The following is a 17,634-nucleotide window of genomic DNA, read 5'->3' as shown; positions in this document are numbered from 1 at the left end:
ATTTTAGGGGATTTGGGGGGGATTCTTTTGGAGGATTTGGGGATTTTGGGGGATTTTTAGTGGATTTTTTGGGGGGTTATGGGGATTTTTGGGGGGATTTTACAGGGTTTGGGGAGGATTTGATGGGGTTTTGGGGGGAGTTTGGGGGATTTAGGGGGGATTTTAATGGGATCTTATGGGATTTTAATAGGATTTAATGGGATATTAATGGGAGTTTAATGGGACTTTAGTGGGATTTAACTAGATATTAGTGGGATTTTAACTGGATATTCACAGGATTTTATGGGACGTCAATAGGATTTAATAGGATATTAATGAGATTTTAACGGGATTTTACGGGATTTTAATAGGATTTAATGGGTTTAAATGGGAGTTAATGGAGTTTTATTGGATTTTAATGGGATTTTATGATATTTGATGCCATTTTCAGGGGTTTTTTTTGTGACTTCTGAGGATTTTCGTTGTAAATTTGATATTTTCTGTCCCCCAGGCCGTGCTGGACTCAGAGCTGGGTCCCCACTGGCGGGAGCAGCTCCAGGAGTTCGGGGACGTTCCCGTGGCCGCGGCGTCGCTGGGGCAGGTGCACAGGGGGAGGCTCCGCAACGGGGCCCCCGTCGCCATCAAGGTCCAGGTGGGGATGGGACAACAAAATTTCGGGGGTTTTTAGGGGTCTGGAGGGATTTGGGATTTTTTGGGAATTTTTAGGGATTTTTTTGGAATTTTTTGGGATTTTTTTGCAATTTTTTTTGGATTTTTTGCAAATTTTTTGGGGTTTTTTTAGGGATTTATTTGGATTTCTGGGGATTTTTTAGGGATTTTTTAGGGATTTTCTGGGATTTAGGGTTAATTTTGGGGATTTTGGGGTAATTTCAAGGATTTTGGGGTAATTTCAAGGATTTTGGGTAATTTCAGTATTTTTTCTCCCCCTGCAGTACCCGGGGGTCGCCCAAAGCATCGGCAGCGACATCGAAAACCTGCTGAGCCTCCTGAGCCTGAGCCCCGGCCTGCCCCGGGGTACCCAAACCACCCCAAAAACTGCCCCAAAACTGCCAAAAATGGGCCCAAAATCTGCCCCAAATCACCCCAAAAACTGCCCCAAAACTGCCCAAAATCAGCCCAAAAACTGCCGAAAAATTTCCCCAAAATCAGCCCAAAATCAGCCCAAAAACAGCCCAAAATGAGCCCCAAAAACTGCCCCAAACCTGCCCAAAATCAGCCCAAAAATTACCCAAAAATTGACCCAAAATCAGCCCAGAATTACCCCAAAATTGACCCAAAATTGACCCAAAATCAGCCCCAAAATGAGCCAAAAATCAGCCCCAAAATTGACCCAAAATCAGCCCAAAAAACTGCCCCAAAGCTGCCCAAAATCAGCCCAAAATCAGCCCCAAAATCAGCCCCAAAATCAGCCCAAAAACATCTCAAAATGAGCCCCAAAATCAGCCCCAAAACTGCCCAAAATCAGCCCCAAAATCACCCCAAAATCAGCCCCAAAATCTGCCCAAAATCAGCCCAAAAATCTGCTCAAAAAATGCCCAAAAATGAGCCAAAAATCAGCCCAAAATCTGCGCAAAATTACCCCAAAATTGCCCCAAAAATCTGCCCCAAATTACCCAAAAATCAGCCCAAAAATTATACAAAATCACCCAAAATCAGCCCAAAATCTGCCCCAAAATCAGCCCAAAATCAGCCCCCAAAACTGCCCAAAATCAGCCAAAAATCTGCCCAAAAATGCCCAAAATGAGCCCAAAATCAGCCCCCAAACTGCCCCAAATCAGCCCAAAATTACCCCAAAAACTGCCCCAAATCAGCCCAAAATCAGCCCAAATTCTGCCCAAAATTACCCCAAAATTGCCCCAAATCAGCCCCAAATCAGCCCCAAAATCACCCCAAAATCAGCCCAAAATCAGCCCAAAATCTGCCAAAAATCAGCCCAAAACCTGCCCAAAATCAGCCCCAAAATCAGCCCAAAAATCTGCTCAAAAAACGCCCCAAAATCTGCCCCAAATCAGCCCAAAACTGCCCCAAAACTGCCCCAAAATCCCCCATTTCTCCCCCCTAAAATTCCCATTTTTTTCCCCAAAAAGTTCCCTATTTTTTCCCCCAAACGATTCCTTTTTTCCCCCCAAAATCCCCATTTTTCCCCAAAAAAATCCCTCATTTTCCGCCCCAAAATCCCTCATTTTTCCCCCAAAAACCCTCATTTTTCCCCCCAAAAAATTCCTTTTTCCCCCCCAAAAACCCTCATTTTTCCCCCAAAAAAATTCCTTTTTTTTCCCCAAAATTCCCTCGTTTTCCCCCAAAATCCCCAAATTTCCCTTTTTTCTCTCTAAAATCCCCAATTTTTCCCAAAAATCCCAATTTTTCCCCAAAAAAATCCCATTTTTTTCCCCCCAGGTTTATTTGCAGCTCAGTCCCTTCAGTGGCTGCGCCGGGAACTGGAACTGGAGTGTGACTACACCAGGGAAGCCCAAAATACCCTGAAATTCCGGTAAATTTGGGAAAATTTGGGGAAAATTTGGGCATTTTGGGCATTTTGGGATTTTTTGGAATTTTTTTGGAATTTTTTGAGATTTTTTTCGGCATTTTTTGGGCATTTTTTGGGCATTTTTTGAGGATTTTTGAGGGGTTTTTAATGCAATTTTTTGGCATTTTTAGGGGGATTTTGGAGGGTTTTGGGATATTTTGGGGTTTTTTTGATAGTTTGGGGTTTTTAGGATTTTGGGATTTTTTAGGGATTTTTTTTAATTTTTGGGGGCATTTTTTGGGGATTTTTTGGGGATTTTTGGGGCATTTTTAGGGGAGACTTTGAGGGAAATTTGGGGATTTTTTGAGGAATTTGGGACATTTTTGGGTTTTGGGGAAATTTGGACATTTTTGGGGATTTTTTGGGGGATTTTTTGGGATTTTTTGGAGGATTTTGGGGGGATTTTTTGGGATTTTTTTTGGATTTTTTTAGGGATTTTTTGGGGATTTTTTAGGGATTTTTTTGGGGATTTTTGGGGATTTTTGGGGGGATTTTTTGGCAATTTTAGAGGAGATTTTTGGGTCATTTTTGGGGGTTTTTTGAGGATTTTTTTGGTAATTTGATGAATTTGGGGATTTTAATGGGATTTTAATGGGATTTTAATGGGATTTTTTGGGGGGATTTTTATGGGATTTTTATGGGATTTTTTGGGGGATTTTTATGGGGGGTTTTAGGGGGTTTTATGGGGTTTTTAAGGGGGTTTTATGGAATTTTTTGGGATTTTTTGGGGATTTTTAGGGGGTTTTAGGGAATTTTTTTTTAATTTTTGGGGGGATTTTTTAGGGATTTTTTTGTGGGATTTTTAAGGGGATTTTTAAGGGGATTTTGGCCATTTTTAACCAGATTTTTTTTGGACTATTTTTGGGATTTGGGACTTTTATGGGACTTTGGCCACTTTTAATGGGATTTTTATGGGATTTTTGCCATTTTATTCAAATTTTGGCCATTTTTAACCGGATTTTTTTCGGGGTTTTTTGTATTTTTATTTTTGCCATTTTTAATGGGATTTTTGTCATATTTTGGATGTTTTTAATGGGATTTTTGTGTTTTTAATGGGATTTTAATGCGATTTTTGCGGTTTTAATCTGATTTTTATCATATTTTGGCCATTTTTAACCGGATTTTTTCGGGATTTTTTTTTATTTTTAATTTGATTTTTGCCATTTTTATGTTTCCCCAGGTCCCTGTTGGATTCAGACGAGTTTTTCCGTGTCCCGGGGGTGGTTCCGGGGCTGAGCTCGCGGCGGGTGCTGTGCACGGAGTGGGGGAGGGGCGCGGCCCTGGAGCGGAGCCGGGACCTCCCGCAGGGGACACGGGACGAGGTGGGGAAAAAAAAATTATGGGATTTTTGGGGATTTTTTGGGGATTTTTTGGGATTTTTTTGGGATTTTTTTGGGATTTTTTTGGGATTTTTTGGGGGATTTTTTGGGGATTTTTAGGGATTTTTTGGGGTATTTTTTTGGGATTTTTTTTGGATTTTTTTGGGATTTTTTTGGGGTTTTTTGGGGGATTTTTTGGGATTTTTTTGGGATCTTTTTGGGATTTTTTTTGGATTTTTTTTTTGATTTTTTGGGGGATTTTTTGGGGATTTTTTGGGGGTTTTTTGGGAATTTTTTTTGGGATTTTTAGGGATTTTTTGGGATTTTTTTGGATTTTTTAGGGAATTTTTTTTTTATTTTTTTAGGGATTTTTTGGGATTTTTTTTGGATTTTTGGGGATTTTTTTGGATTTTTTTGGGGGATTTTGAGGATTTTTTGGGGATTTTTGGGATTTTTTTGGGGGAATTTTTTGGGATTTTTTGGGGGGATTTTTTTGGGATTTTTTTGGGGATTTTTTGGGGATTTTTTGGGGATTTTTTTGGGGATTTTTGGGGGATTTTTTGGGATTTTTTGGGGGATTTTTTGGGATTTTTTTGGGATTTTTTTGGGTTTTTTTGGGGATTTTTTGGGGATTTTTAGGGATTTTTTGGGGATTTTTTTGGGATTTTTTGGGATTTTTTTGGATTTTTTTGGGGATTTTTTTGGGATTTTTAGGGATTTTTTGGGGATTTTTTGGGGATTTTTAGGGATTTTTTGGGGATTTTTAGGGATTTTTTGGGTTTTTTTGGGATTTTTTGGGGATTTTTTGGATTTTTTGGGATTTTTTGGGGATTTTTAGGGATTTTTTGGGGATTTTTTTGGGGATTTTTTTGGATTTTTTTTGGGGTTTTTGGGGATTTTTTGGGGATTTTTTGGGGATTTTTTGGGATTTTTTTGGGATATTTTTAGGGATTTTTTGGGATTTTTTTGGATTTTTTAGGGAATTTTTTTTTGATTTTTTAGGGATTTTTTTGGATTTTTTTTGGATTTTGGGGGATTTTGGGGATTTTTTGGGATTTTTTGGGGTTTTGGGGATTTTTTGGGGGAATTTTTTGGGGATTTTTAGGGATTTTTTGGGCGGATTTTGGAGGGTTTTGGAGGATTTTTGGGGGGGATTTTTTGGGTTTTTTTGGGATTTTGGGGGGATTTTTGGGGAATTTTTGGGGGATTTCTTGGGATTTTTTTGGGATTTTTTGGGGGTTTTTTGGGGGATTTTTTGGGGATTTTTTGGGATTTTTTTGGGATTTTTTGGGGATTTTTGGGGATTTTTTGGGGATTTTTTGGGGTTTTTGGGGGGTTTTTGGGGGGGGATTTTTTGGGATTTTTTGGGGATTTTTTTGGGATTTTTTTGGGACTTTTTTTGGATTTTTTTTGGATTTTTTGGGGGATTTTTTTGGATTATTTTTTTTTGGGGGGGGGATTTTTGGGGGATTTTTTGGGATTTTTTGGGGGATTTTTTGGGGATTTTTAGGGATTTTTTGGGGAATTTTTGGGATTTTTTGGGGGATTTTTGGGGATTTTTTGGGATTTTTTGGGGAATTTTTGGGATTTTTTGGGGATTTTTGGGGATTTTTTGGGGGATTTTTTTGGGATTTTTTGGGGGATTTTTTGGGGGATTTTTTAGGGAATTTTGGGGATTTTTTGAGAATTTTTTGGGATTTTTTGGGATTTTTTGGATTTTTGGGGGATTTTAGGGATTTTGGGGGGATTTTAGGGGATTTTTTGGGATTTTTTGGGGATTTTTTTTGTGGGTTTTTTGGGGATTTTTTGGGATTTTTTGGGGGGATTTTTTGGGATTTTTTGGGGGGATTTTTGGGGGATTTTTTTGGGATTTTGGGGCATTTTTGGGGATTTTGGGGATTTTTTGGGGGGGAGTTTTTTTGGATTTTTTGGGGGGATTTTAGGGGAATTTTGGGGATTTTAAGGGGGTTTTATGGGGATTTTTTTGGGATTTTTGGGGATTTTTTGGGGGTTTTTATGGGATTTTTGGGGATTTTTGGAGGATTTTATGGGGGGAATTTGTGGGAATTTTTGGGGGTATTTTTGGGATTTTTTGGGATTTTTTAGGGATTTTTTGGGGTTTTTTTGGGGATTTTTAGGGAATTTTTAGGGAATTTTGGGGGGATTTTTTGGGGATTTTTTGGGATTTTTGGGGGGATTTTATGGGATTTATGGAGGATTTTATGGGGGAATTTTTGGGGAATTTTTGGGGGTATTTTTTGGGTGACGATTTCGACATCTCAATGTGATTTTTTTTAGTATTTCAAACCCATTTTTTGACCTTTTTTTGCGATTTTTTTTTTTTTTTTTTTTTTTAATTTTCGGGTAAAAATTTTGGGTAAAAAATTGGGGATTTTTTTTTTTTTTTTGAAGGTTTTTTAAATTTAATTGAATTGAAATTTAACCCTTTTGTGGCCAGATCTGCTCCCACCTGCTCCGCCTTTGCCTCCTGGAGCTTTTCCAGTTCCGCTTCATGCAGAGCGACCCCAACTGGGCCAATTTCCTCTACCACACAAAAACTCACACGGTCAGAGATGAAAAAATACCGAAATTATCATAAAAAATAATTAAAAAAATATTTCGGGAGGTTTGGGGAAAATTTGGGGGATTTAAAGTGGATTTTAAGGGGATTTAAAGTGGATTTTAAGGGGATTTTAAAAGAATTTTAAAGGTATTTTTAAGGGATTTTCAAGGGATTTTAAGGGGATTTTTAGGGGATTTTAAGGAAATTTTAAGGGGATTTTAAAGGGATTTTAAGGGGATTTTAAAAGAGTTTTAGGGGGATTTTAAGTGAATTTAATGTGGATTTTAGGGGGATTTAAAGTGAATTTTAAGGGGAGTTTAAGGAAAATTTAAGTGGATTTTGGGGGGATTTTAAAGGAATTTTAAAGGGATTTTTAAGGGATTTTTAAGGGAATTTTTAAGGGGATTTTAAGGGGATTTAAAGTGGATTTTGGGGGGATTTTAAAAGAATTTTTAAGGGATTTTTAAGGGATTTTTAAGGGAATTTTCAAGGGATTTTAAGGGGATTTTAACGAGATTTAAAGTGGATTTTAAAAGAATTTTTAAGGGATTTTTCAAGGGAATTTTCAAGGGGATTTTAAGGGAATTTTAGGGGGATTTTAAAGAGGATTTTCAAGAGGATTTTGAAGGGATTTTGGGGGGATTTTTAAGGGTATTTAAAGGGGATTTTAAGGTGAATTTTAAGGGGATTTAAAGTAAATTTTAAGGGGATTTTGGGGGGATTTTAGGGAGATTTTAAGGAAAATTTAGATTGATTTTAGGCAAATTTTAATGGAATTTTAAAGGGATTTTTAAGGGGATTTTCAAGGAGTTTTAGGGGGATTTAAAGTGGATTTTAAGGGGATTTTAAGGGGATTTTAAAGGGATTTTTAAGAGATTTTTCAGGGGAATTTTCAAGGGATTTTTAGGGGATTTTAAATGGATTTTAAGGGGATTTTAAGGGAATTTTCAAGGGGATTTTAAGGGAATTTTAAGTGGATTTTAGGGGGATTTTAAGGGGATTTTAAGTGAAATTTTAAGGAGATTTTAAAGGGATTTTTAAGGGATTTTTCAAGGGAGTTTTCAAGGGATTTTAAGGGAATTTTAAGGGGATTTTAGGGGGATTTTAAGGGGATTTTGGAGGATTTTAAAGGAATTTAAAGGGAATTTAAAAGTGGATTTTAAGGGAATTTTAGGGGGATTTTAAAGGGCATTTTAAAGTGGATTTTAGGCGGATTTTAAAGGGGATTTTGGGGGGATTTTAAGGGAATTTTCAAGGAATTTTTGGGGATTTTTCAAGGGGATTTTCAAGGGGATTTTATGGGAATTTTAAAAGGGTTTTAAGGGGATTTTAAGTGGATTTTAAGGGGAATTTTAAGGGGATTTTAAGGGAATTTTAAAGGGATTTTAAGTGAATTTTAAGAGGATTTTAAGGAAAATTTACGTGGATTTTAGGGGGATTTAAAAGAATTTTAAAGGGATTTTTAAGGGATTTTTCAAGGGAATTTTCAAGGGATTTTAAGGGGATTTTAAGGAAAAATTAAGTGGATTTTAGGGGGATTTTAAGGGGATTTTAAAGGGATTTTAATAAGGATTTTGGGGGGATTTAAAGTAAATTTTAAGGGGATTTTAAAGGGATTTTTAAGAGATTTTTCAAGGGAATTTTCGAGGGATTTTAAGGAGATTTTCAAGGGGATTTTAAGGGAATTTTAGGGGGATTTTAAGGGGAATTTTAAGGGGATTTTAAGTGGAATTTTTAGGGGATTTTAAGGGAATTTTAAAGTGCATTTTAAGGGGATTTTAAGGGGATTTAAAGTAAATTTTAATGGGATTTTGGGGGGATTTTAGGGAGATTTTAAGGAAAATTTAGATGGATTTTAGGCAAATTTTAATGGAATTTTAAAGGGATCTTTAAGGGGATTTTCAAGGAGTTTTAGGGGGATTTAAAGTGGATTTTAATGAGATTTAAAGTGGATTTTAAGGGGATTTTAAGGTAATTTTCAAGGGGAATTTTAAAGGGATTTTAAGGGGATTTTAAGGGGATTTTTCAAGGGAATTTTCAAGGGGATTTTATGGGAATTTTAAAAGGGTTTTAAGGGGATTTTAAGTGGATTTTAAGGGAATTTAAAGTGGATTTTAGGGGGATTTTTAAGGGAATTTTAAAGTGAATTTTTAGTGAATTTTGAGGGGATTTTAAAGGGAATTTAGGGGAATTTAAAGTGGATTTTAAGGGGATTTTAAGGGAATTTTAAGGGGATTTTTAAGGGAATTTTAAGGGGATTTTTAAGGGAATTTTAAAGGGATTTTTAAGGGAATTTAGGGGAATTTAAAGGGGATTTTAAGGGGATTTTGGACGAATTTTTGGGGGGATTTTTGTGAGGTTTGGGGCAAATTTTTAGGGGTTTTTGGGGGGGGATTTTTAGGGAATTTTTGTGGATTTTTGGGGGGTTTTGGGGGGATTTTTAGGGGATTTTTGTGGAATTTGAGGCAAATTTTTGGTGGTTTTTTTGGGGGGGATTTTTAGGGGATTTTTGTGGATTTTTGGGAGTTTTAAGGGTTTTTTGGGGGGGATTTTTTGGGGGATTTTTGTGATATTTTGACCCCAAATTTGGGTGTTTTTTGTGTCTCCAGGTGACGCTGTTGGATTTCGGGGCCTGCAGAGAATTCGACACAGAATTCACCGATCACTACATCGAGGTGGGCAGGGAAAAACGGGGAAAAATGGGGAAAAAATGGGGAAAATGGGGGAAAAATTGGGGGGAAAAATGGGAAAAAATGGGGAAAAAATTGGGGAAAAATGGGAAAAAATGGGGAAAAATTGGGGAAAAATTGGGGGAAAAATTGGGGGAAAATTGGGGAAAAATGGAGGAAAAATTGGGAAAAATGAGGAAAATTGGAGGAAAAATGGGCAAAAAATGGGGAAAAAATTGGGGAAAAATGGGAAAAAATGGGGAAAAATTGGGGGAAATGGGGAAAATTGGAGAAAAATGGAGGAAAAATTGGGAAAAATGAGGAAAATTGGAGGAAAAATGGGCAAAAAATGGGGGAAAAAATGGGAGGAAAATGGGGAAAAAATGGGGGGAAAATTGGGAGAAAATTGGGGGGGAAATGGGGAGAAAATGGAGAAATAATGGGGAAAAATTGGGGAAAAATGGGGAAAATTGGGGGAAATTTGGGGAAAAATGGGGAAAATTGGAGAAAAATTGATGAAAAAATGGGGGAAAATTGGGGAAAAATGGGGAGAAAATGGAGAAAAATTTGGGGGAAAAATGGGAGAAAAAATGGGGAAAAATTGGAGAAAAAACAGGGAAAAAATTGGGAAAAATTGGGGAAAATTGGGGGAAAATGGGAGGAAAATTGGGAAAAATTGGAGAAAAATTGGGGGGAAAAATGGGGAAAAATTGGGGGAAAAATGGGGAAAAAATTGGGGAAAATATGGGGAAAAATTGGGGGAAAATTGGGGGAAAATGGGGAAAAAATGGAGAAAAATTGGGGGGAAAAATGAGGAAAAATGGGGAAAAAATGGGGAAAATTGGGAAAAATTTGTGGAGAAAATGGGGGAAAAATGGGCAAAAAATGGGGAAAAATTGGGGGAAAATGGGGGAAAATGGGAGAAATATTTTTGGGATTTTGGGGGGAATTTTTAGTGGATTTTTTGGGAATTTTGGGGGGATTTTTAGGAGATTTTTAGGAGATTTTTAGGGATTTTGGGCAGATTTTTGGGCTTTTTTGGGGCGTTTTTAAGGGATTTTTGGGCAATTTTGGGGGGTTTTTTTGGGAGGATTTTTAGGGTTTTTTCAGGGGGATTTTTGCTTTTTGGGGGGAATTTTGGGGGATTTTTTTGAAGAATTTTTGGGGGATTTTGTGGAATTTTGAGAAGATTCATTTGAAAATTTGCCGAATTTTGGGGGATTTTTTTTGGATTTTGGAGGATTTTGATGGAAAAAAAACGGAAAAAAGGAGAGAAAAACCAGAATTTCTGTGAAAAAGGTGAAATTTGGGATAAAAAATGTGAAATTTGAGATAAAAAATGTGAAATTTTGGGTTTTTTTGGGCTCCAGGTGATCAAAGCTGCCGCCGACAAAGACGAGGAAAAAATCCTGAAAAAATCCCGGGACCTGAAATTCCTGACGGGCTTCGAGTCCCAGGTGGGAAAGGGGAAAAAAATACAATTTTGGGCCAAAAAAAATCCAATTTTGGGGCCCAAAAAAATCCCCGATTTTGGGTGTTTTTCCTTCCCTAATTTTGGGGAAAAAAACTCCGAATTTTGGGCCAAAAAAAATCCGAATTTTGGGTAAAAAAACCCAAATTTTGAGGCCAAAAAATCCCCAATTTTGGGTCAAAAAAATCCAATTTTGGGGTCAAAAAAAATCCCAATTTTGGGTGTTTTTCCTTCTCAAATTTTGGCCCAAAAAAACCCCAATTTGGGGCCAAAAATCCCCAATTTTGGGCCAAAAAAATCCCAATTTTGGGGGTTTTTCCTTCCCTAATTTTGGGGAAAAAACCTCCAATTTTGGAGCCAAAAAAACCCAAAATTTGGGGCCAAAAAACCCAATTTTGAGGCCAAAAAAACCCCAATTTTGTGGCAAAAAAATCCCAATTTTGGTCAAAAAAATCCTCAATTTTGGGTGTTTTTCCTTCTCAAAATTTGGCCCAAAAAAACCCCCAATTTGGGGCCAAAAAACCAACAAATTTGGGGCCAAAAATCTGAATTTTGGGCCTTTTCTCTTCCCCAAATTTTGGGCCAAAAATAACCAATTTTTGGGGAAAAAAACCACCAATTTTGGGACTAAAAAAAAAAAAAATCACATTTTGGTTTAAAAAAAAAAAAAAATTTGGGCCAAAAAAACCTCAATTTTGATCTCCCAAAACTCAATTTTTAACCCAAATCTCTTTTTTTTTTTTCCCCCCAGGCCGCAGAATCCAAATTTCAGGGTCCCAAACCCCAATTTTCTTTCCCTGTCCCAATTTTGTGTCCCCAAACGCCAATTTTATGGATTTTATGGTCCCAATCCCCAATTTTAGTGCCCCAAACCCCAATTTTAGGCTCCCAAATCCCATTTTTTAAGGTCCCAAACCCCAATTTTGTGTCCCCAAACCCCATTTTAGGGGTCCCAAACCCCATTTTTAGTCTCCCAAACCCCAATTTTATGGATTTTATGGTCCTAAAATCCCATTTTTTCCCCATTTTAACCCAAATTCTCTCCTTTTCTCCCCCCAGGCCGTGGAGTCCCCAATTTTGGGCCAAAAAAACCCCAATTTTGGGTAAAAAAATCTCCCCAATTTTGAGTAAAAAAACCCCCCAATTTTGGGTGTTTTTCCTTCCCCAAATTGAGTTTAAAAAAACCCCAATTTTGGGTCAAAAAAACCCCAAATTTGGGACAAAAAAAATCGCAATTTTGGGCCAAAAAATCCCCATTTTTGGCCAAAAAAAACCCCAGTTTTGGACCAAAAATACCCAATGTTGGGGCCAAAAAAACCCCAATTTTGGGTCAACAAACCACCCAATTTTAGGCCAAAAAAACCCAATTTTGGCCCAAAAAAGAAACCAATTTTGGGGAAAAAACCACCAATTTTGGGACTAAAAAAATCGCAATTTTGGGCTAAAAAAACCCCAATTTTGGGCCTTTTCTCTTCCCCAATTTGGGCCAAAAAAACCCCAATTTTGAGTCAAAAAACCCCCAATTTTGGGGGAAAAAGAACCCAAATTTTGGGGCAAAAAAATCCAGGTTTTGGGTGAAAAAAACCCAAATTTGGTCAAAAAAAACCAAACAATTTTGTGTGTTTTTACTTCCCCAATTTGGGCCAAAAACCCCCCAATTTTCGGGCCAAAAAACCCCCAATTTTGGGCCAAAAAACCCAATTTTGGGTCAAAAAAATCCAATTTTGGGGCCTAAAAAATCCCCAATTTTGTGTGTTTTTCCTTCTCAAAATTTGGCCCAAAAAAAACCCAATTTGGGGCCAAAAATCCCCAATTTTGGGCCAAAAAAATCCCAATTTGGGGGGTTTTTCCTTCCCTAATTTTGGGGAAAAAACCTCCAATTTTGGAGCCAAAAAAACCCAAAATTTGGGGCCAAAAAACCCAATTTTGAGGCCAAAAAAACCCCAATTTTGTGGCAAAAAAATCCCAATTTTGGTCAAAAAAATCCCCAATTTTGGGTGTTTTTCCTTCTCAAAATTTGGCCCAAAAAAACCCAATTTGGAGCCAAAAAACCAACAAATTTGGGGCCAAAAATCTGAATTTTGGGCCTTTTCTCTTCCCCAAATTTTGGGCCAAAAAAACCCAATTTTTGGGCCAAAAAACACCAATTTTGGGGGCCAAAATATGCAATTTTGGGTCAAAAACCCCTCAATTTTAGATCAAAAAAACCCCAATTTTGGGCAAAAAATCCTCCAATTTTGGGTTAAAAAAACCCCCAATTTTGGGTCAAAAAAAACCCCAAATTTTTGGTGTTTTTCCTTCCCCAATTTTGGGCCAAAAAAAAAATCCCAATTTTGGCCCTTTTCTCTTCCCCAATTTTGGGCCAAAAATAACCAATTTTTGGGGAAAAAAACCACCGATTTTGGGACTAAAAAAAAAAAATCACATTTTGGTTTAAAAAAAAAAAAAAAAAATTTGGGCCAAAAAAACCCCAATTTTGATCTCCCAAAACTCAATTTTTAACCCAAATCTCATTTTTTTTTTTCCCCCCAGGCCGCAGAATCCAAATTTCAGGGTCCCAAACCCCAATTTTCTTTCCCTGTCCCAATTTTGTGTCCCCAAACGCCAATTTTATGGATTTTATGGTCCCAATCCCCAATTTTAGGCTCCCAAATCCCATTTTTTAAGGTCCCAAACCCCAATTTTTGTGTCTCCAAACCCCCCAAACCCCAATTTTGTGTCCCCAAACCCCATTTTAGGGGTCCCAAACCCCATTTTTAGTCTCCCAAACCCCAATTTTATGGATTTTATGGTCCTAAAATCCCATTTTTTCCCCATTTTAACCCAAATTCTCTCCTTTTCTCCCCCCAGGCCGTGGAGTCCCCAATTTTGGGCCAAAAAAACCCCAATTTTGGGTAAAAAAATCTCCCCAATTTTGAGTAAAAAAAAACCCCAATTTTGGGTGTTTTTCCTTCCCCAAATTGAGTTTAAAAAAAAACCAATTTTGGGTCAAAAAAACCCAAATTTGGGACAAAAAAAATCGCAATTTTGGGCCAAAAAATCCCCATTTTTGGCCAAAAAAACCCCCAGTTTTGGACCAAAAATACCCAATGTTGGGGCCAAAAAAACCCCAATTTTGGGTCAACAAACCACCCAATTTTAGGCCAAAAAAACCCAATTTTGGCCCAAAAAAGAAACCAATTTTGGGGAAAAAAACCACCAATTTTGGGACTAAAAAAAAATCACATTTTGGGACAAAATAAATTAATAAATAAATAAAAATTTGGGGCCAAAAACCCCAATTTTGGGGCCAAAAAAACCCTCAATTTTGGGTCAAAAAACCCCACCAATTTGGGGTCAAAAAAAACCCCAATTTTGGGTAAAAAAAACCAAAACAATTCAAGGCAAAAAGACCCCAATTTTGGGGAAAAACCCACCAATATTTGACCCAAAAAAAACCCCCCAATTTTGGGTGAAAAAAAAAAAAAAAAAAAAAACAATTTTGGGGGGTAAAAAACCACCAATTTTGGGGCTAAAAAAAACCCGATTTTGGAGGTAAAAGAACCCCCAGTTTTGGGGGGAAAAAACCCCAATTTTGGGGCCAAAAAGCCCCTATTTTTTGGTTAAAATATCCCTAATTTTGGGGCTAAAAAAACTCAATTTGGATTAAAAAAAAACAACCAAATTTGAGGTCAAAAAAACCCCAATTTTGGGACAAAAAAAAAATCACATTTTGGGTAAAAAAAAAAAAATTTGGTGTCCCAAACCTCAAATTTTGGGTCCCTGTATTTTTTAAGGTCCCGAACCCCAATTTTATGGTCCCAAATCCCATTTTTAGTGCCCCAAACCCCAATTTTGGGGTTTTTCACCCCAATTTCAGAGTCCCAAAACCCAAATTTTGGGTCTCTCTATTTTTAGAGGTTCCAAAACCCAATTTTTGTGTCCCAAACCCCAAAAACCCCAATTTTGTGTCCCCAAACTCCATTTTTAGTGCCCCAAATCCCAATTTTAGGGTCCCAAATCCCAATTTTGGTGTCTCAAAGCCCAATTTTGGGGTCCTAAAACCCATTTTTTTCCCACATTTCTGACCCCAAATCTCTTCCTTTTCTCCCCAAACCCCAATTTTGGGTGTTTTCTCTTCCCCAATTTGAGTCCAAAAAAACACCCCAATTTTGGGGCCAATAATCACCAATTTTGGGGGAAAAAAACCCAATTTTGGGGGTCAAAAAACCACAATTTTTGGGGTCAAAACCCCCAAATTTTGGGTAAAAAACACCCCAATTTTGGACTAAAAAACCCCCAATTTTGGCCCAAAAAAACCCCAATTTTGGCCCAAAAAAACCCCAATTTTGGCCCAAAAAAACCCCAATTTTGGCCCTTTTCTCTTCCCCAATTTGAGTCCAAAAAAACCCATAAATTTTGGGCCAAAAAAATCTCAAATTTTGTGGCCAAAAAATCCCAAATTTTGTGGCCAAAAAAATCCCAATTTGGGGTGTTTTTCCTTCCTCAATTTTGGGGAAAAAAACTCCAATTTTGGGGCCAAAAAAAAACCCCATTTTGAGGCCAAAAAAAACCCCAATTTTGGGACTAAAAAATCACAAATTTGGGCAAAAAAAGCCTCAATTTTGGGCCAAAAAAACCCCCAATTTTGGGACTAAAAAAATTGCAATTTTGGGCCAAAAAATCCTCAATTTTGGGCTAAAAAAATTGCATTTTGGGTTTTAAAAAAATATTTTAAAAATTTTTTTAAAAAATTAAATAAATAAATAAATAAATAAAATATATTTCGGGGCAAAAAGACCCAAATTTTGGGCCAAAAAAACCACCAATTTTGGGCCAAAACCCACCAATTTTGGGACTAAAAAAATCGCAATTTTGGGTCAAAAAAAAAACCAATTTTGGGTGTTTTTCCTTCCCAAATTCTGGCAAAAAAAAAACCAATTTGGGGCTAAAAAAACACCAAATTTGGGGCCAAAAAAAATCCCAATTTTGGATCAACAAGCCACCCAATTTTGGGTGAAAAAAAAAACATTTTGGGCCAAAAAATCCCCAATTTTGGGACCACAAAAAAAAAAAAAAAAAAAAAAAAAAAAAAAAAAAAAAAAAAAATTTGGGGCCAAAGAAACCCCAATTTTGGGAAAAAAAACCCAATTTTGGGCCAAAAAAGGCCCCAATTTTGGCGCCAAAAAACCCCCAATTTTGGGAAAAAAAAAAAAATTTGGGGCCAAAGAACCCCAATTTTTGGGAAAAAAACCCCCAATTTTGGGGCTAAAAAACCCCAATTTTGGGCTAAAAACCACCAAATTTTGGGTCAAAAATCCCCATTTTTTCCCCATTTTAACCCAAATTCTCTCCTTTTTCTCCCCAGGCCGTGGAGTCCCTGCACGTCCGGGCCGTTCTCCTCCTGGGGGAGCCGTTTTGGGGCCCCCAACCCTTTGATTTCGGGGTTCAGGGCACGGCCCGGGGGGTCGGGGGGTTGATCCCCCAAATCCTGCGGGGCCGGTTGGGGCCTCCCCCCGAGCCCAGCTACGCCCTGCACCGCAAACTGGGGGGGCTGTTCCTGGCCTGTGCCCACCTGGGGGGCAGAGTCCACGCCAGGGAAATGTTCACCGAGGTTTATCACAATTATTGGGCAAGAAAAAATAGTCAAAAATCAAAAAAATCCCAAAATTCTGGGGTGGGAAATGGAAATTTTGAGACGGGACGTCAAAATCCTGAAATTAAATGTGAAAATCCTGAAATGGGACGTGAAAATCCTCAATAAAAGGGGGTTGAACCCTAAAAATTGTGCAAAATTTGGGATGTTTGAGAGTTTTTTGGGGTCTGGGGAGTCCCAAAATCCCCAAAAACCCCAAAATTCTGGGGTGGGAAATGGAAATTTTGAGATGCGACGTCAAAATCTTGGGGTGGGACGTCAAAATTCTGAGATGGGACATGAAAATCCTCAATAAAAGGGGTTTGATCCCAAAATTCTTCAAGATTTGGGTAATTTGAGAGGTCTTTTTTGGGGGGGTTGGGGTTAATTTTGGATCCAAAAATCCCCAAAAATCCCCAAAAATCCCCAAATCCTGGAGGGAAACCCCAAAAGGCCGAAAGTGCCGAGGGCAAAGCTGCAAACTGGGGGGGCTTTTCCTGGCCTGGGCCCACCTGGGGGGCAGAATTCCCTGCAGGGAGATGTTCTGGGAGGTTTATGAGGATTATTGGGCACGAAGAAATCAAGAGGAGACAAAAAAACCCCAAAATTCCGGGGTGGGAAATCAAAATTTTGAGATGCGACGTCAAAAATCGGAAATTAAATGTGAAAATTCTGAGATTAAACATGAAAATCCTGAAATGGGACGTGAAAATCCTCAATAAAAGGGGTTTGATCCCAAAATTTTGGGGGTTATTGAGGGGTTTTTGGGGGGTTGGAGTTGATTTGGGGGTCTGGGGGACCCAAAATCCCCAAAAATCCCAAAATTCTGGGGTGGGAAATCAAAATTTTGAGATGCGACGTCAAAATTCTGAGATGAAATGTGAAAATCCTGAGATTAAACATGAAAATCCTCAATAAAAGGGGTCTTGACCCCAAAATTTTGGGGGTTTGGGGTTAATTTTGGGTCCTAAAATCCCCAAAAAACCCCAAAAATCCCAAAATTTCGGGATGAAACATAAAAATTCTGGGGTGGGACATGAAAATCTGAGGATGGGACCCCAAAATCCTCAATAAAAGGGGTTTGATCTTAAAATTCTTCAAGATTTGGGTAATTTGAGAGGGTTTTTTGGGGGGTTTGGGGTTAATTTTGGGTCCTAAAAATCCCCAAAAACCCCAAAATTCTGGAGGGAGAAGCAAAAATCCCGAAAATTCTGAGATTAAACATGAAAATCCTGAGATGGGACGTCAAAATCCTCAATAAAAGGGGTTTGAACCCCAAAATTGTGCAAAATTTGGGATTTCTGAGGGATTTTTTGGGGGTTTGGGGTTGATTTTGGGGCCCTAAAATCCCCAAAAAACCCAAAAATCCCAAAATTTTGGGATGAAACACCAAAAATCCTGAGATTAAACCCCAAAATCTGGGGATGGGACCCCAAAATCCTCAATAAAAGGGGTTTGAACCCCAAAAATT

At 37.8% G+C, this 17,634-nt stretch overlaps 1 protein-coding gene across 1 annotated transcript; it reads left to right on the top strand.

Moving 5' to 3' along the window:
- Positions 1-376: 376 nt before the first annotated feature.
- On the top strand, positions 377-16,500 carry COQ8B (coenzyme Q8B; the record flags this gene model as incomplete). The annotated part of the gene is made up of 10 exons (XM_083877173.1): positions 377-381; positions 454-631; positions 933-1,014; positions 2,398-2,491; positions 3,708-3,849; positions 6,305-6,412; positions 9,019-9,084; positions 10,449-10,535; positions 15,897-16,205; positions 16,414-16,500. 10 exons carry the CDS (start codon positions 377-379, stop codon positions 16,477-16,479), a joined length of 1,137 nt encoding a protein of 378 aa, XP_083733299.1. The 3' UTR covers positions 16,480-16,500.
- Between the last annotated feature and the right edge of the window lie 1,134 nt (positions 16,501-17,634).

This window comes from Zosterops lateralis (genome assembly GCF_965231275.1).
Source record: "Zosterops lateralis genome assembly, chromosome: 23".
In the NCBI taxonomy this organism is placed as follows: domain Eukaryota; kingdom Metazoa; phylum Chordata; class Aves; order Passeriformes; family Zosteropidae; genus Zosterops; species Zosterops lateralis.
This window is presented reverse-complemented; position numbering and strand designations above follow the sequence as displayed.